The sequence below is a fragment of the Leptodactylus fuscus genome, chromosome 1 (assembly GCF_031893055.1).
Source record: "Leptodactylus fuscus isolate aLepFus1 chromosome 1, aLepFus1.hap2, whole genome shotgun sequence".
In the NCBI taxonomy this organism is placed as follows: domain Eukaryota; kingdom Metazoa; phylum Chordata; class Amphibia; order Anura; family Leptodactylidae; genus Leptodactylus; species Leptodactylus fuscus.
The window spans coordinates 99,872,985-99,892,354 of NC_134265.1; the positions used below are offsets into that span (position 1 = coordinate 99,872,985).

The 19,370-nt window shown below is 41.5% G+C and overlaps 1 protein-coding gene and 1 long non-coding RNA gene across 2 annotated transcripts in view; one reads left to right on the top strand and one right to left on the bottom strand.

Moving 5' to 3' along the window:
* Positions 1-19,370, top strand: part of LOC142203938 (uncharacterized) — a 1,061,686-nt gene that overhangs the window by 254,618 nt on the left and 787,698 nt on the right. The window lies entirely within an intron of this gene.
* TMEM132D (transmembrane protein 132D) overlaps positions 1,778-19,370 on the bottom strand; it is a 713,376-nt gene continuing 695,783 nt past the window's right edge. Inside the window, exon 9 of the mRNA XM_075274815.1 lies at positions 1,778-3,108. Coding sequence (XP_075130916.1) covers positions 1,936-3,108 — 1,173 coding nt within the window. The 3' untranslated portion in view covers positions 1,778-1,935. The remainder of the gene's footprint in view (positions 3,109-19,370) is intronic.

Here is a 19,370-nt window from a genome sequence, read left to right on the forward strand (position 1 = left end):
GGAACCCTGTCACAGGGAAACTGCACTGGAGTCAGCAGGCAGCATGTTGTAGAACAGGAGGAACTGAAGAGGTTCTTATATAGTTTTGTGGGAAAACAGTCAGTATATCTTGTCTTTGATTCATTGAAGTCTAAGCTCTTTCTTTGCTGTAAGGTCAAGGAGGCGAACCTATTAGAGATTGACAGCCTCCTCTCTATGTGCATAAAGGCATAGCTATCAATCACTCATAGAGCCGCGTCTTAGACTTTATAGCAAATGTATTAATTTATAAAATATAAGTTATACAGAATTTTTCCACACAGATCTATCTATCTATCTATCTATCTATCTATCTATCTATCTATCTATCTCCTATCTATCTATCTATCTATCTATCTATCTATCTATCTATCTATCTATCTTAATCTGTTCATTTCCTGGATTGGACCTAGTGACAGGTTTCCTTTAAGAATGCGGCTGCATCCTAACATACACTACTTACTGAAAGAACCCAAGAACCCTGTAGGTCAAAATGTTTAAATCTGCTGTGGCATTACTTACATTTTTTGGAGTATGCTAATATCAATCCAATGTGTAACATGTATAGTATCAATGCAGATATGCCATATTTACAATTTAATAAAGATGTATCAACGTTTAATGACACTTTTCTAACGTGTAATGCCATATTATAAAACTTCCTAATGATAATCTTAATGAATGTGCCCATTGTATAATGATTTTCAACTTGTGTACAGAAAACATTTTTTTTTTTTTGGTGTTTTAAGAAATTGCATACTTTCAACAATTAGCATTAGCCATATAATAAATGTCATATTAAAAAGACTACAGGTTTTAAGAATGAAGGGTTGACAGTGCTGAACAGTACATTTTCCTTATTTACGACAGGAAGGAATTGACAGTCTCTCTTATTTAGTTTAGCACAATGACATTTTACAAGAGCAGCCAACCTGTCAAAGGCTTAAAAGCAATACTATGTCATTGTGCTGTAAGGTTATGGTACTAGAATATATTCATCTAAACCAAAAATTGGGAACCTCGATGTAAATTTAGGATTTCACAATTATCAGAAATGCAGTAACTTTTACTGCAACTGAAAATGAAAAAAAAAAACAAAAAAAAAAAAACATCACATCCTTGCACTTTGGATCCCAGGAAAAAGTTTTATGTGTCACAGGAAATGGAAACACTTAATATTTTCCTTTCTTTTATAAGATTGATTATTACATAGTTCTTACTACTTGTTATTACTGGTGATTATTGGAAATAATTGGGCCATTCACTAATAGTGATTTCCTGAAGACCATGGACAGTCCATGGACTCGTATTACACACACACACACACACACACACACACACACACATATATATATATATATATATATATATATATATATATATATATATATATAGTGTGTGATGAATATTAGGCTACAGAAATAATAATTCTATGTTTGCATAAAAAGACATTGGTAGAGATTTGTCAAGACTAGTGTAAAGTAAAGCGAGAAGTTCTCCATACCAACCAGGTTAATGTTTTCATTTTCAGTATGGCCTCTGAAAAACAAGGACTGGAATCTGATCACCTTAGCCAGTTACCTTTTCCTTCTGACTAGTTGTGATAAATATCTCCCATTGCGTTCTCCTTTGGTTGTCTGAATAGTACTCAATACAGGTTTCCTTTGTTGTATTTGTTTGCAGTATTTGTACTTTGCATGACACATTACATACAATACATAGCTTTGCATTTAAACCAGACTTTGTGTTCTACCTTGTGAAAGTCAGTGTAAAAAGTTTGTTTGTGCATTTTTAATGACTTCATCTTTTTTAGTAGTTGTTATCCAGTGAGGAAATATATTGACTATACAGCTAGCCCCTACTGGGACTTTATGTTGTCTGAAAATGGCTAAACACCTTGATGTAGAAGATGTCTCTTCATACATTTTCATGTAACCTTTCCATATAGTTTCTGAGTTCTTTGCATTCCCCCACGTCTATGTCTTGGCAAACCCACTTTATATCGTCTTCATTGTTCACTAAAATGGGGTTAATATTGGGACAACCATCCTCAGATGGGATAGTGGTAAAAGTAGTAAATTTTACACGTTTCCTTTTGGAGGTAGGAGAAGTGGCAGGCTCACCCTTCTGTTCTTTCCCTTCATTGAAGGAAGTCTCTGCAGTTCTGTAGGTCTGTCCATTTACAATTTTTGAAGGATTTGAAGTGATGAGATATTTACTTTCTGCAATATTAACTCCCCTGTCTATAGCTGTTATGCATTCTTCCTGCTGCAAAGGGAAGTTCATGTTATTTTCCAATATTTCTGATCGATTTGTTAGTCCAACCCAGTCGTGAGAATGTGTCATGGTCTCCTGTTCATCCACAGGGACTTGCTTATGTCTATACTTTAGTGCAAATGTCACACAATTTATTAGAAAGACAAGTATGGCCAAACAAAAAACTCCTAATAAAGCATACATTCCAATTTCCAAGTCACTCAATCCTCTTGTATTTTGGACAAGATCATTTTCTTCTATTTCGCCATTATTACCAGGTAGGTCAACCTGTGCAGGAAAGCTAGTGAAATCCATGGGCATGTTTGGAAGATGACTGTCATCATCTAACAGACTTTCCCTCTCCCTTTTCTTACTTAATTGGGCTCGGTCAGTGGTGACCCTGTTCATGTTCTGAATATCTCTCTCCATGGATGGTGTACCAAAGTAAGTTACATCAGGTCTTGTGCGCTCCAATGGAATTCTCTGTCTTTTACCAGTAGAACGATTTTCAAAATGATCCCTGTTCACATTTCTACTGTTACTTCCATTGTTGTGACCAAATTTAACACTTATGTGTCCAACACCAACAGTGAGAACACTTTTACGTTTAGACTTTTGACATAATTCATTTATCATAAGCTCTACTTTGACCAGAGGCCCCTGCCCTTCTGCAATAGCTGAAAAAATTGGCCATTTGGATTTCGAATCCTGAGACACGGAAAAGACCCTCTCATCCAAAGATGTCACGCTCAATGAAAAGTCTTTGGAGTTGTAGATATCCAGGGGAGTCACCGTACCATCACTGAACTGGATCCAACAACTGATTTCTACTTCCTGTATGCAAAACCAGAAAACAGAAATTTCAGCAAACAACAGATAAAAGGAAGAAAATATTTCCATAAAGAACATTTTATGCTGTAATAAATTGTAAACTACTAGGAGGAGAAGGGCCCAAATTCATTTCTAAGACATAAAAACACTAGTTTAAGTTTCTTGGCAATAAAATGTGTTTTTTCTCACTGGTTCTAAAAAGACAATGAGTCCCTGGGGCGATATGGATTCGACTTTAACAGCGGAATAATAAAGTGACTGTCAGAAGACATTATTATATGCTGACTTAAATTATCGCAGTTGTGTATTTAAATGAAAAAGAATTGCGCAATTCGAAAAATGTATTAATTTAAAGTTTTCTCTGATTACTTGCGAGAAATGATAAAGTACAGTATGTAACCTTCAGGAAACAGCAATTACAACTGCTCTTTTTCTGTTCCATAAACCATTTCACATTCTATTTTTGAAATTTAGTCAAAAATGGTAAATTCCTAGGAGATATGGAACTATGTTCTCTTTATTGCTTTACAAAATACTTGATCGATGATTCATGTTTAGGTACATAAAATAACAAATGAAAACTCTTTACCATTTATGAGACATAAAACCTTCTATTTCCTACATACAACCATGCTTAAACTTCTGTACAGAAATTTTTTGAGGAAGTGCTCTTGATTTTATATACCAAAGCTTTTCATTATATATTAACTTTCAGATATTTAATGCTAATGGCAATAATATTCATTCATTATTGTACAATAAGCCCCACTTTGTGTTCCGACATTCCATCTAAGAAGACTACAAAAGCCATTGAAAACCCATTGAAAGAGTCAAGTAAACAATATGCTGAGTCATATTAACCTTTGATACATCTGTAAAAAAAGAAAAAACATATATATATATATATATATCTGCATCGACACTGTATACAGTTCTATAAATTACACATATAAATGAGAGATTCTTTGTTATATATATTTCATCAAACAGTAAGGCTGAGTTGACACGGGGCATTTTGGTCAGGATTTTGAGGCCGTATTCGCCTCATAATCCTGACCAAAAAGACAGCTCCCATAGATTTCAATGGGAGGTGGCCAGTTCTTTTTTTCCAGGAGCGGTTTCTTCCGGCTCCCGGAAAAAAGAAAGGACATGCTCATTCTTCAGGTGGAGTCGCTTGCAAGTCCGCTTGAAGACACTCCCTCCTCCTGACTAGGCCCATTCATTTGGGCTTAATCTGGAGCAGAGTGCGCGACTGGATGCTGGTGCACTTCACCGGCATCCAGTCGCAGCTACTCGTATTTTGGACCGGAATCTGAGGCGGCCTCCGCCTCAGGTTCCAGACCAAAAAACCCTGTAAGACCCTGACCTAAGAAGCGCACAAGGCCTACAGCAAACAAACCTCTTTTGGACTCAGAATAAGTCTACAAATGTGAATACAGGGCCATAAACATACTTCTCTTGGACCCTGAAAAGGCGTATAAATGTGAACAAAGAGCAGAGGGGAAATTGAAGGGCCTACTCTATATATTCTATACTATATTTTCGGAATATATATATATATATATATATATATATATAAAGCTTAAATCCATGTAGGATTCAAGTTAAAAATGACGTATCGATGGTCATTAGAAACCAAGATCATTAACAAAAACTGAGGGCTAGATTCTGCTCAGTAAAAAATTGCAGGTTGCTAATGGGAAACCTGCTAATTATGGCGTACAATGCCAAGTAATTTCTAGTTTCTGACAATATGGATAGAAACATGCACATCTATGATGGCTGGAGATCATTTTGTAAGGCTCTAGCAATACTTTTCCCTTTTCAACCTCGCACAAAGGAGAAGATACTGGTCTCACTGTTGAGTTGGCTGATGCCTTTCTATGGTCCTGTTTGGCTCCCTTAGGGTGGTAACAGCCTGTGTTCTGGTTTCTGCTCAATGTTCTTGAGACTGTTCTGGGAGACATAGGAAACTATCTTTGAACTGAACATATGCGTGTGCTATCCTTGTAAAGCTGGAGTAGCTCTGCAACCTGAATGGTCTGCAAGTACTGTCTTATGCTAGTAATAGTGAGAAGCATACTAGCAAAATATCAGACTAGAGAAAAATCAGGAAGGAAGGATAAAGAGAGTAATTGTCTGCGGCCACCACCTGAATATCGATTTTAGGGGGCTGTCTTGCTGTTCATTCTCCAGTGCACATGCTGTCACTTTTATTCGCTCCAAAGCAGGTAACCTTGATTTACAATCTCTTATGCTTCCTAATTGGATAGATTGATATCCCTGGTCTTATACTGTAATTCTTAAGGGCTCAGGTTAGATGATACATGAAGCAGTACAAACGAAAGCCAATGGACAAATCCTAAAAGCAAAGAATGGAATCTAATTGCTCAAGGGTCTGTGAGCAGGCTGAGCAGATCTAAATAGCCAAGGGAGCTCAGGGATTGACCAGGGACACATTAAAAGGTGTGTGAACTAAATATTTACATGATGGCAGCCTCATATGCCCTATGGGCGGAGCAGAGACAGACAGAGAGTGACCACACACAGGAGGAGTGTCTGCACGAGGGCATCCAGGGACATGGAGCAGGCATCAGGGAGGAGGAAGAGAGCCCTGGTAAGATGAGTGATGCCAGTGGTTGTCAGTTGATGTCCTTACAATTAGAGATGAGCGAACACTAAAATGTTCGGGGTTCGAAATCCGATTCGAACAGCCGCACACTGTTCGACTGTTTGAACGGATTTCGAACCGCATTATAGTCTATGGGGGGAAATGCTCGTTTCAGGGGTACGCAACATTCGATCAAATTCTACTTACCAAGTCCATGAGTGAGAGTCGGGCTGGATTCTTCTCCCTGCGCAGCATCCCCGCGTCCTCTTCTGGCCTTGAATTCACTCTGCCAGGCATCGGGCCTGGGCAGAGCCGACTGCACATGCCCGCACTACAAGCGGACATGCACAGTCGGCTCTGCCCAGGCCCGATGCCTGGCAGTGTGAATTCAGAGCCGGAAGAGGACGCGGGGACGCTGCGCAGGGAGAAGACTTCTAAAGGTAAGAGAAGAACCAGCGTTAATTGGCAATGTATAGCATTCTGCCAATCAACGCTGGTTCTGCGTCGAATCTTAACTTCGAACAGCTAGTAGTACTCGATCGAGTACGAGTATTTCGAATACCGTAGTATTCGATCGAATACCTACTCGATAGAGTACTACTCGCTCATCTCTACTTACAATAGTAATCAGAATAAATCCCTGGATCAACATCTCATCCATGATTTAATCTTATTCCTCTCCACACATAGATAGATGAATGGGCCATCAATGTTTGTCTATATCTCCTGAAGTGACACGATTCAGTGGAAATATCCAGATCTGGAATCTAAAGTACATCAGTAAATTGTTTACCTACTCATAACTTTTATTTTCCTCTATATTTTACTATAACCCAAATAATCTCTTTAAGGCTCAGTCTATATGGTGATTTTAGCCATGTCCATCATATGACCAAAGATAGCTGTGTTGCCCTCTGCAGCCTTCACCAATCAAATGAAAACAATGTCAAAAGACAGAATCACCATAAAAATAACACATTTTATTAAAGGCGCGTCTCCACGTGATAGGTACATATAATATGCACTTTCAATCTTAATAGGGTCTTTTGGTGCTTATGTACACATCTATTACATTGTTTGGCTGGCTTGTAACACTTTTGTATACACCACTCTAGAATGCAGATTGAGTCTTTGTAGCCATCCATATGTATTTCCTGACTTGTTGCACCTTGCCTTGTAGTCCCACAGAAATGTTTGGTCATTTATAACATTTACTCCAAATGTTATTTGGAAGCATTTTGGTTCCCCCTTTCTTTATTGTGTACTGTATTTCATTCTTTTCATGTTATGTTTTTATAACTTTGATAAAATTTGTTATTTTTATGGTGATTCTGTCTTTTGACATTGTTTGCATATGTTTATGGTGAATCTGCCATTTGTAGAGACTTGTGTTGGTATTTGTTTGCAACCAATCACAATGAGCCACATTACAACTTAGAAGATGTTTCAACTGAGACTTCTATTTGTCACAGTATCTTCTGTGTCGTAATATGACTCCATTCAATGACATTATTTAAGGAGTCACAGGTTACATGACTATCTTGAGTTATGCAACAGGATTTGTGACCAATGTTGCTCTGTAGCCCTAGCCTAGCCCCTTTGCAGATATGGCACCACTGGAGTTGCATGCAGTTCCTGCTCAACTTGAGTTTTTCCCTTCTTTTTCTTTCTTTGTCTTATCACTCTACTACTTAAGGGCATTGCACTATGAAGAACTATGTGAGGTTATAGACTTGGAACTATGTGTACTCTCTATTTACTCTTTATTTACTCTTTCAATGGGAGCTATTGTGTTTAGAGATCCTGCCTGCAGCCAGGATTCTTTTGTCTACTCCAGGGAGGAGCTTCTGCAGCTGAGGTACACAGCTGGTCTACATGTGGCCAGACCTGCTATTCCCCATGATATTAGGAGGAAACAAAGAATAGGCTGCAGAGCTGGAACACTCAAGAAGAATAGGAGAAGATGCCATAACCCCGCACTACCTTCCATCATTATGGGCAATGAGAGATCTATTGCAAATAAGATGGATGAATTGATGGCGCTGACCAGGCATCATCAGGAGTTTCGTGATTGCAGTATGATGCTGTTCACAAAGACTTGGCTTTCTGAAGCCAATCTGGACACCATTGTTTCCCTGGATGGGTCCAAACTTCTTTGTGTGGATAGAATGCGTAACAGTGGTAAGAAGAAAGGAGGAGGGCTTCCAATATTTGTGAATAAAAGATGGTGTAATATGGGGCACATTGTGGTTAAGGAATAGAGATGAGCGAACAGTGTTCTATCGAACTCATGTTCGATCGGATATTAGGCTGTTCGGCATGTTCGAATCGAATCGAACACCGCGTGGTAAAGTGCGCCATTACTCGATTCCCCTCCCACCTTCCCTGGCGCCTTTTTTGCTCCAATAACAGCGCAGGGTAGGTGGGACAGGAACTACGACACCGGTGACGTTGAAAAAAGTAGGCAAAACCCATTGGCTGCCGAAAACATGTGACCTCTAATTTAAAAGAACAGCGCCGCCCAGCTTCGCGTCATTCTGAGCTTGCAATTCACCGAGGACGGAGGTTTCCGTCCAGTTAGCTAGGGGTTAGATTCTGGGTAGGCAGGGACAGGCTAGGATAGGAAGGAGAAGACAACCAACAGCTCTTATAAGAGCTAAATTCCAGGGAGAAGCTTGTCAGTGTAACGTGGCACTGACGGGCTCAATCGCCGCAACCCAGCTTTCCCAGGATCCTGAATGGAATACACTGTCAGTGTATTCCCGTATACCCGATATATACCCCCGATACCCGTTCCAACGGTGTGCCCCCCCACCTTCACCCCAGAAATACCCTGCAAGTCCCCTAGCAATAGGATTGGGGCTATATACACCCACTATTTTTGCTACTGCCATATAGTGCCATTGTCTCACTGGGAATTCAAAGAATATATTGGGCTTACATATAACTTCAATTACAGGGAGAAGCTTGTCAGTGTAACGTGGCACTGACGGGCTCAATCGCCGCAACCCAGCTTTCCCAGGATCCTGAATGGAACACACTGACAGTGTATTCCCGTATACCCCATATATACACCCCAAATCCCCGTTCCAACGGTGTGCCCCCCCACCTTCACCTCAGAAATACCCTGCAAGTCCCCTAGCAATAGAATTGGGGCTATATACACCCACAATTTTTGCTACTGGTATATAGTGCCATTGTCTGACTGGGAATTCAAAGAATATATTGGGGTGATGTGCACCCACAATTTTTGCTACTGCTATACAGTGCCATTGTCTCACTGGGAATTTAAAGAATATATGGGGGTTATGTGCACCCACAATTTTTAATACTGGTATACAGTGCCATTGTCTGACTGGGAATTCAAAGAATATATGGGGGTTATGTGCACCCACAATTTTTACTACTGGTATACAGTGCCATTGTCTGACTGGGAATTCAAAGAATATATTGGGGTGACGTGCACCCACAATTTTTGCTACTGCTATACAGTGCCATTGTCTCACTGGGAATTCAAAGAATATATGGGGGTTACGTGCACCCACAATTTTTGCTACTGCTATACAGTGCCATTGTCTCACTGGGAATTCAAAGAATATATGGGGGTTACGTGCACCCACAATTTTTGCTACTGCTATACAGTTCCATTGTCTCACTGGCAATTCAAAGAATATATGGGGGTTATGTGCACCCACAATTTTTACTACTGGTATACAGTGCCATTGTCTGACTGGGAATTCAAAGAATATATGGGGGTTATGTGCACCCACAATTTTTAATACTGGTATACAGTGCCATTGTCTGACTGGGAATTCAAAGAATATATGGGGGTTACGTGCACCCACAATTTTTGCTACTGCTATACAGTTCCATTGTCTCACTGGGAATTCAAAGAATATATGGGGGTTATGTGCACCCACAATTTTTAATACTGGTATACAGTGCCATTGTCTGACTGGGAATTCAAAGAATATATGGGGGTTACGTGCACCCACAATTTTTAATACTGCTATACAGTTCCATTGTCTCACTGGGAATTCAAAGAATATATGGGGGTTATGTGCACCCACAATTTTTAATACTGGTATACAGTGCCATTGTCTGACTGGGAATTCAAAGAATATATGGGGGTTACGTACACCCACAATTTTTAATACTGCTATACAGTTCCATTGTCTCACTGGGAATTCAAAGAATATATGGGGGTTATGTGCAACCACAATTTTTAATACTGGTATACAGTGCCATTGTCTGACTGGGAATTCAAAGAATATATGGGGGTTATGTGCACCCACAATTTTTAATACTGGTATATAGTGCCATTGTCTGACTGGGAATTCAAAGAATATATGGGGGTTACGTGCACCCACAATTTTTAATACTGCTATACAGTTCCATTGTCTCACTGGGAATTCAAAGAATATATGGGGGTTATGTGCACCCACAATTTTTAATACTGGTATACAGTGCCATTGTCTGACTGGGAATTCAAAGAATATATGGGGGTTATGTGCACCCACAATTTTTAATACTGGTATATAGTGCCATTGTCTGACTGGGAATTCAAAGAATATATGGGGGTTACGTGCACCCACAATTTTTGCTACTGCTATACAGTTCCATTGTCTCACTGGGAATTCAAAGAATATATGGGGGTTATGTGCACCCACAATTTTTAATGCTGGTATACAGTGCCATTGTCTGACTGGGAATTCAAAGAATATATTGGGGTTATGTGCACCCACAATTTTTAATACTGGTATATAGTGCCATTGTCTGACTGGGAATTCAAAGAATATATGGGGGTTATGTGCACCCACAATTTTTAATACTGGTATACAGTGCCATTGTCTGACTGGGAATTCAAAGAATATATTGGGGTTATGTGCACCCACAATTTTTACTACTGGTATATAGTGCCATTGTCTGACTGGGAATTCAAAGAATATATGGGGGTTATGTGCACCCACAATTTTTAATACTGGTATACAGTGCCATTGTCTGACTGGGAATTCAAAGAATATATGGGGGTTATGTGCACCCACAATTTTTAATACTGGTATACAGTGCCATTGTCTGACTGGGAATTCAAAGAATATATGGGGGTTATGTGCACCCACAATTTTTACTACTGGTATACAGTGCCATTGTCTGACTGGGAATTCAAAGAATATATGGGGGTTATGTGCACCCACAATTTTTAATACTGGTATATAGTGCCATTGTCTGACTGGGAATTCAAAGAATATATGGGGGTTACGTGCACCCACAATTTTTGCTACTGCTATACAGTGCCATTGTCTCACTGGGAATTCAAAGAATATATGGGGGTTACGTGCACCCACAATTTTTGCTACTGCTATACAGTGCCATTGTCTCACTGGGAATTCAAAGAATATATGGGGGTTATGTGCACCCACAATTTTTAATACTGGTATATAGTGCCATTGTCTGACTGGGAATTCAAAGAATATATGGGGGTTACGTGCACCCACAATTTTTGCTACTGCTATACAGTTCCATTGTCTCACTGGGAATTCAAAGAATATATGGGGGTTATGTGCACCCACAATTTTTAATGCTGGTATACAGTGCCATTGTCTGACTGGGAATTCAAAGAATATATTGGGGTTATGTGCACCCACAATTTTTAATACTGGTATATAGTGCCATTGTCTGACTGGGAATTCAAAGAATATATGGGGGTTATGTGCACCCACAATTTTTAATACTGGTATACAGTGCCATTGTCTGACTGGGAATTCAAAGAATATATTGGGGTTATGTGCACCCACAATTTTTAATACTGGTATATAGTGCCATTGTCTGACTGGGAATTCAAAGAATATATGGGGGTTATGTGCACCCACAATTTTTAATACTGGTATACAGTGCCATTGTCTGACTGGGAATTCAAAGAATATATTGGGGTTATGTGCACCCACAATTTTTACTACTGGTATATAGTGCCATTGTCTGACTGGGAATTCAAAGAATATATGGGGGTTATGTGCACCCACAATTTTTAATACTGGTATACAGTGCCATTGTCTGACTGGGAATTCAAAGAATATATGGGGGTTATGTGCACCCACAATTTTTAATACTGGTATACAGTGCCATTGTCTGACTGGGAATTCAAAGAATATATTGGGGTTATGTGCACCCACAATTTTTACTACTGGTATACAGTGCCATTGTCTGACTGGGAATTCAAAGAATATATGGGGGTTATGTGCACCCACAATTTTTAATACTGGTATATAGTGCCATTGTCTGACTGGGAATTCAAAGAATATATGGGGGTTACGTGCACCCACAATTTTTGCTACTGCTATACAGTGCCATTGTCTCACTGGGAATTCAAAGAATATATGGGGGTTACGTGCACCCACAATTTTTGCTACTGCTATACAGTGCCATTGTCTCACTGGGAATTCAAAGAATATATGGGGGTTACGTGCACCCACAATTTTTGCTACTGCTATACAGTTCCATTGTCTCACTGGCAATTCAAAGAATATATGGGGGTTATGTGCACCCACAATTTTTAATACTGGTATACAGTGCCATTGTCTGACTGGGAATTCAAAGAATATATGGGGGTTATGTGCACCCACAATTTTTACTACTGGTATACAGTGCCATTGTCTGACTGGGAATTCAAAGAATATATTGGGGTGACGTGCACCCACAATTTTTGCTACTGCTATACAGTGCCATTGTCTCACTGGGAATTCAAAGAATATATGGGGGTTACGTGCACCCACAATTTTTGCTACTGCTATACAGTTCCATTGTCTCACTGGCAATTCAAAGAATATATGGGGGTTATGTGCACCCACAATTTTTAATACTGGTATACAGTGCCATTGTCTGACTGGGAATTCAAAGAATATATGGGGGTTATGTGCACCCACAATTTTTACTACTGGTATACAGTGCCATTGTCTGACTGGGAATTCAAAGAATATATTGGGGTGACGTGCACCCACAATTTTTGCTACTGCTATACAGTGCCATTGTCTCACTGGGAATTCAAAGAATATATGGGGGTTATGTGCACCCACAATTTTTAATACTGGTATACAGTGCCATTGTCTGACTGGGAATTCAAAGAATATATGGGGGTTATGTGCACCCACAATTTTTAATACTGGTATACAGTGCCATTGTCTGACTGGGAATTCAAAGAATATATTGGGGTTATGTGCACCCACAATTTTTACTACTGGTATACAGTGCCATTGTCTGACTGGGAATTCAAAGAATATATGGGGGTTATGTGCACCCACAATTTTTAATACTGGTATAAAGTGCCATTGTCTGACTGGGAATTCAAAGAATATATGGGGGTTACGTGCACCCACAATTTTTGCTACTGCTATACAGTGCCATTGTCTCACTGGGAATTCAAAGAATATATGGGGGTTACGTGCACCCACAATTTTTGCTACTGCTATACAGTGCCATTGTCTCACTGGGAATTCAAAGAATATATGGGGGTTACGTGCACCCACAATTTTTGCTACTGCTATACAGTTCCATTGTCTCACTGGCAATTCAAAGAATATATGGGGGTTATGTGCACCCACAATTTTTAATACTGGTATACAGTGCCATTGTCTGACTGGGAATTCAAAGAATATATGGGGGTTATGTGCACCCACAATTTTTACTACTGGTATACAGTGCCATTGTCTGACTGGGAATTCAAAGAATATATTGGGGTGACGTGCACCCACAATTTTTGCTACTGCTATACAGTGCCATTGTCTCACTGGGAATTCAAAGAATATATGGGGGTTACGTGCACCCACAATTTTTGCTACTGCTATACAGTTCCATTGTCTCACTGGCAATTCAAAGAATATATGGGGGTTATGTGCACCCACAATTTTTAATACTGGTATACAGTGCCATTGTCTGACTGGGAATTCAAAGAATATATGGGGGTTATGTGCACCCACAATTTTTACTACTGGTATACAGTGCCATTGTCTGACTGGGAATTCAAAGAATATATTGGGGTGACGTGCACCCACAATTTTTGCTACTGCTATACAGTGCCATTGTCTCACTGGGAATTCAAAGAATATATGGGGGTTATGTGCACCCACAATTTTTAATACTGGTATACAGTGCCATTGTCTGACTGGGAATTCAAAGAATATATTGGGGTTATGTGCACCCACAATTTTTAATACTGGTATATAGTGCCATTGTCTGACTGGGAATTCAAAGAATATATTGGGGTTATGTGCACCCACAATTTTTACTACTGGTATATAGTGCCATTGTCTGACTGGGAATTCAAAGAATATATGGGGGTTATGTGCACCCACAATTTTTAATACTGGTATACAGTGCCATTGTCTGACTGGGAATTCAAAGAATATATGGGGGTTATGTGCACCCACAATTTTTAATACTGGTATACAGTGCCATTGTCTGACTGGGAATTCAAAGAATATATTGGGGTTATGTGCACCCACAATTTTTACTACTGGTATACAGTGCCATTGTCTGACTGGGAATTCAAAGAATATATGGGGGTTATGTGCACCCACAATTTTTAATACTGGTATATAGTGCCATTGTCTGACTGGGAATTCAAAGAATATATGGGGGTTATGTGCACCCACAATTTTTAATACTGGTATACAGTGCCATTGTCTGACTGGGAATTCAAAGAATATATTGGGGTTATGTGCACCCACAATTTTTACTACTGGTATATAGTGCCATTGTCTGACTGGGAATTCAAAGAATATATGGGGGTTATGTGCACCCACAATTTTTAATACTGGTATACAGTGCCATTGTCTGACTGGGAATTCAAAGAATATATGGGGGTTACGTGCACCCACAATTTTTGCTACTGCTATACAGTTCCATTGTCTCACTGGGAATTCAAAGAATATATGGGGGTTATGTGCACCCACAATTTTTAATACTGGTATACAGTGCCATTGTCTGACTGGGAATTCAAAGAATATATGGGGGTTATGTGCACCCACAATTTTTAATACTGGTATACAGTGCCATTGTCTGACTGGGAATTCAAAGAATATATTGGGGTTATGTGCACCCACAATGTTTACTACTGGTATACAGTGCCATTGTCTGACTGGGAATTCAAAGAATATATGGGGGTTATGTGCACCCACAATTTTTAATACTGGTATACAGTGCCATTGTCTGACTGGGAATTCAAAGAATATATTGGGGTTATGTGCACCCACAATTTTTACTACTGGTATATAGTGCCATTGTCTGACTGGGAATTCAAAGAATATATGGGGGTTATGTGCACCCACAATTTTTACTACTGGTATACAGTGCCATTGTCTGACTGGGAATTCAAAGAATATATGGGGGTTACGTGCACCCACAATTTTTGCTACTGCTATACAGTTCCATTGTCTCACTGGGAATTCAAAGAATATATGGGGGTTATGTGCACCCACAATTTTTACTACTGGTATACAGTGCCATTGTCTGACTGGGAATTCAAAGAATATATGGGGGTTATGTGCACCCACAATTTTTAATACTGGTATATAGTGCCATTGTCTGACTGGGAATTCAAAGAATATATGGGGGTTACGTGCACCCACAATTTTTGCTACTGCTATACAGTTCCATTGTCTCACTGGGAATTCAAAGAATATATGGGGGTTATGTGCACCCACAATTTTTAATACTGGTATACAGTGCCATTGTCTCACTGGGAATTCCACAAATAATTTGGGGATTCATTCACCCTACATCTCAGGCTCTTGCCATATTCACCCAGGTTGTCAGTGCTGCACCAGCTCGTTCCCAGACAGCTCGGCCCGAAAAACACGTTACCTATATAGAGGATTTGGACAATGAAGACAACATGTTTTAAATCTAATGTCTGCACCTTCTCCAGAATTAAAATAAAGGCAGCGTTTAACTTTCAAATAGCACTGCACAAAGGAAGAGCTTATCAGCTTGTCTCATGACATGCTACTGAAAAGTTTCATTTGTGTATCTTAATGTAAATATAGTTGTATAAGCTTTTTGGGTTTTAGGCACTGCCAAGTTATTTATTACCACCCGCTCCCTTATAATGATGATGACGCCAAAGTCACTGTGGGTGTTCAGAGCTCACAGCTTTGGGTGACATTTGTCTTGCTCTCTGTCGGTACCAGCTGTCTTTTTGGATACCGTAAAGTTATGTTGACTTTATTAACAGCTATAGAAGCTTTAGCCAGGTTGTGACGGTGTGTAACCCTAACAACACTAAGTGGGATACACATTAATAGTCAGTCTATGTACGCTAAACGTATCACTGAAGTAATTTTTTTTCCCTCTCCCCTAATATAAGAAAGGAACAGACATTAGACCTAGACCGGGGTTCGAGGCTTGAAAAAATCCAGTATTATTTGTTCTTCATGATGTGAAATATGTGTTGAAAAGCAACCCAAGATGAAGTCAGCCATGTGTGCCAGTGTGTTACTTGGCATGCCTTTGCTGGCCGCAACTGTAAGGGTCACTCTCCATTTCCTCCATTTTCCACTCCCCTTCACACCATTTGTGGTGAAGCAATGGGATGCACTGAAGTGCACCCTCTAGCCTCGTGTGGGATAGGGACATCAGATGCCACTCCAACCCCCTCGTCTTCCTCCGCCAGCCAACGGTGCGAAGATGAGAGGAGTGTGCTCTGAATGTTTTCTGCCTAGCAGAGGCTAGTTCTCACTTACGAAAATGGCCCCACTTTGACCTGTATATCAGGCACAATGGTGTAGGTTTCAAAGAAACATGGCACCAACAAGTTGGAAAACGTGGGCCATGCGTGGACCGTGTTTGAGTCTGGCAAGCTCCAGATCTGCTACCAGGTTCCAGCCATTATCACAGGCGCAAAAATGCCAGGCCCCAGGTGTAGCAGGGAAAAAAAAATGCCATCTCAGCCAGGATGGCATCCCTGACCTCGGAGGCACTGTGCTGTCTGTCCCCCAAGCTGATCAGTTTCAGCACGGCCTGCTGACATCTCCCCATGCCAGTGTTACAGTGTTTTCCGCTAGTAGCTGGGGTGGAGGTTGCAGCTTCGTAGGGTTTCAGTCTACTCCTGCCATGAATTTTGGCCTGGGAGAGGAGATAGGCCACCCCAGTTTGCACCCGGGGAACAGACTCCACCACATTCACCCTGCCTGTCATTAAAGATAAGCACTGCAGCATCCCTGACCACAGGCGCTTGTCCATGTGTCGGTGGTCAAGTGGACCTTGCAGCAAAGCGCAGAGCTCTGGGCCCGACTGATGTTATGGGACACATGCAGGCGCAAGGCAGAGACAGCACACCAAGAGAAGTAGTAACGGCTAGGCCCAGCATAGGGAGGTGCCCCAGCTGCCATCTGCTGACGGAAGGCCTGGGTCTCCAGAAGCATAAACAAACACCAACATCTCCAGGGCCAGCAGTTTATCGATGAGGCTGTTACAGGCTTGGGCATGGGGGTGGGTTGTATTGTACTTCTGCCTGCAATGAAAAGCTTGGGAAATGTGGAGTGGCTGGGAAGAGGCGCATGATGGTGCAGGCCAAAAGGGCGCATGAGGGTGAACTCCCCAATGTGTCAGAGATAGGTGTGTAGGTGTCCTTGCATCATATACTTGCACCATATTTGGCTTTGGAAGTTAATTTTGTGCCAAAAAGTGGTTAAGACAGCGATCCCTCAGCTACTCCCGTTACACTGTCTATTGAAGTTACCATCTGTGGAAGTGGACCACCATTTCTAAGATCCCAAAGGAAGCAGGCAAGAGATGTGCAGTTCAGAAAAAAAGATGAGAAAATAAGTTTAGGCTGTAGAGCACAGAGGGATCGGAGAGGACAGAGCTGGTGTCGGCCAGGTATTCCCACAACATGCGCCTATACTTGTCCCTCCTGGTGACACTAGGCCCCTGAGTGGCAGTAATTTGTCCAGGGGGGCCATTAACGTGTTCCAGACCTAGGAATAAGTCTTCCAACAGGGTAGAGTTTTGCATGCCTTTGCTTCTACCCACTGTTTTTGCTGCTTAGCTTCCCTCCACATCTACTCTGCTTTCACCCCTAAACATCACCCCAGTTTATGCCTTTGCTTCTACCCAGGTTTTTTGTTGATTTAGCTTCCCTCTACATCTACACTGCTTTAGCCCCTAGACATCACCCCTGTCCATTTGGGGTCGGTGGCCTCGTCATCCACCAACTCCTCTTCCAATTGCGCACTGCCCCCTTACTGCAAACCGCACATGACCACAGCTTGCCTTGATGGCAACTGTGTCTCATGATCCCCACTTAGGTCCAGACAAGTCGGTGGCGGGTACAAAACCCCAAAATTGGAAGGAAATGGCAGATGCTGCAGTATTTCTAACACCTGTTCCTGGTACTCGGGCCTGGTCTGTGTTGTACCCTGCACCCTGCTTAACGCATCTGCCATATCCGAAGTTGTGCTGAGCGCATGCTAATGTTTCGTGTCCAGTGCAATGGATGGGATGGGATTTCACATAAGTCTGCCACCCATGGCCACTCATGGTTGAGCAACTGAGGGAGTTGACTTTGACGAACCCGAGGGTTTTGGAGTTGGAACTACATCAAAGGTCTGTGCTGCTCACACACTCTGCTCAACACATGAAATGTTTAGTGCCAGCAGTGTGGAGACGTCGCACAACAGCCGTTGTTCCAGCAGGTACAGGCGTTGTAGGAGTGCATAGAGGCTAGCAGCGGCAACTAGAGATGAGCGAACAGTGTTCTATCGAACTCATGTTCGATCGGATATTAGGCTGTTCGGCATGTTCGAATCGAATCGAACACCGCGTGGTAAAGTGCGCCATTACTCGATTCCCCTCCCACCTTCCCTGGCGCCTTTTTTGCTCCAATAACAGCGCAGGGTAGGTGGGACAGGAACTACGACACCGGTGACGTTGAAAAAAGTATGCAAAACCCATTGGCTGCCGAAAACATGTGACCTCTAATTTAAAAGAACAGCGCCGCCCAGCTTCGCGTCATTCTGAGCTTGCAATTCACCGAGGACGGAGGTTTCCGTCCAGTTAGCTAGGGGTTAGATTCTGGGTAGGCAGGGACAGGCTAGGATAGGAAGGAGAAGACAACCAACAGCTCTTATAAGAGCTAAATTCCAGGGAGAAGCTTGTCAGTGTAACGTGGCACTGACGGGCTCAATCGCCGCAACCCAGCTTTCCCAGGATCCTGAATGGAATACACTGTCAGTGTATTCCCGTATACCCGATATATACCCCCGATACCCGTTCCAACGGTGTGCCCCCCCACCTTCACCCCAGAAATACCCTGCAAGTCCCCTAGCAATAGAATTGGGGCTATATACACCCACTATTTTTGCTACTGCCATATAGTGCCATTGTCTCACTGGGAATTCAAAGAATATATTGGGCTTACATATAACTTCAATTCCAGGGAGAAGCTTGTCAGTGTAACGTGGCACTGACGGGCTCAATCGCCGCAACCCAGCTTTCCCAGGATCCTGAATGGAACACACTGACAGTGTATTCCCGTATACCCCATATATACACCCCAAATCCCCGTTCCAACGGTGTGCCCCCCCACCTTCACCTCAGAAATACCCTGCAAGTCCCCTAGCAATAGAATTGGGGCTATATACACCCACAATTTTTGCTACTG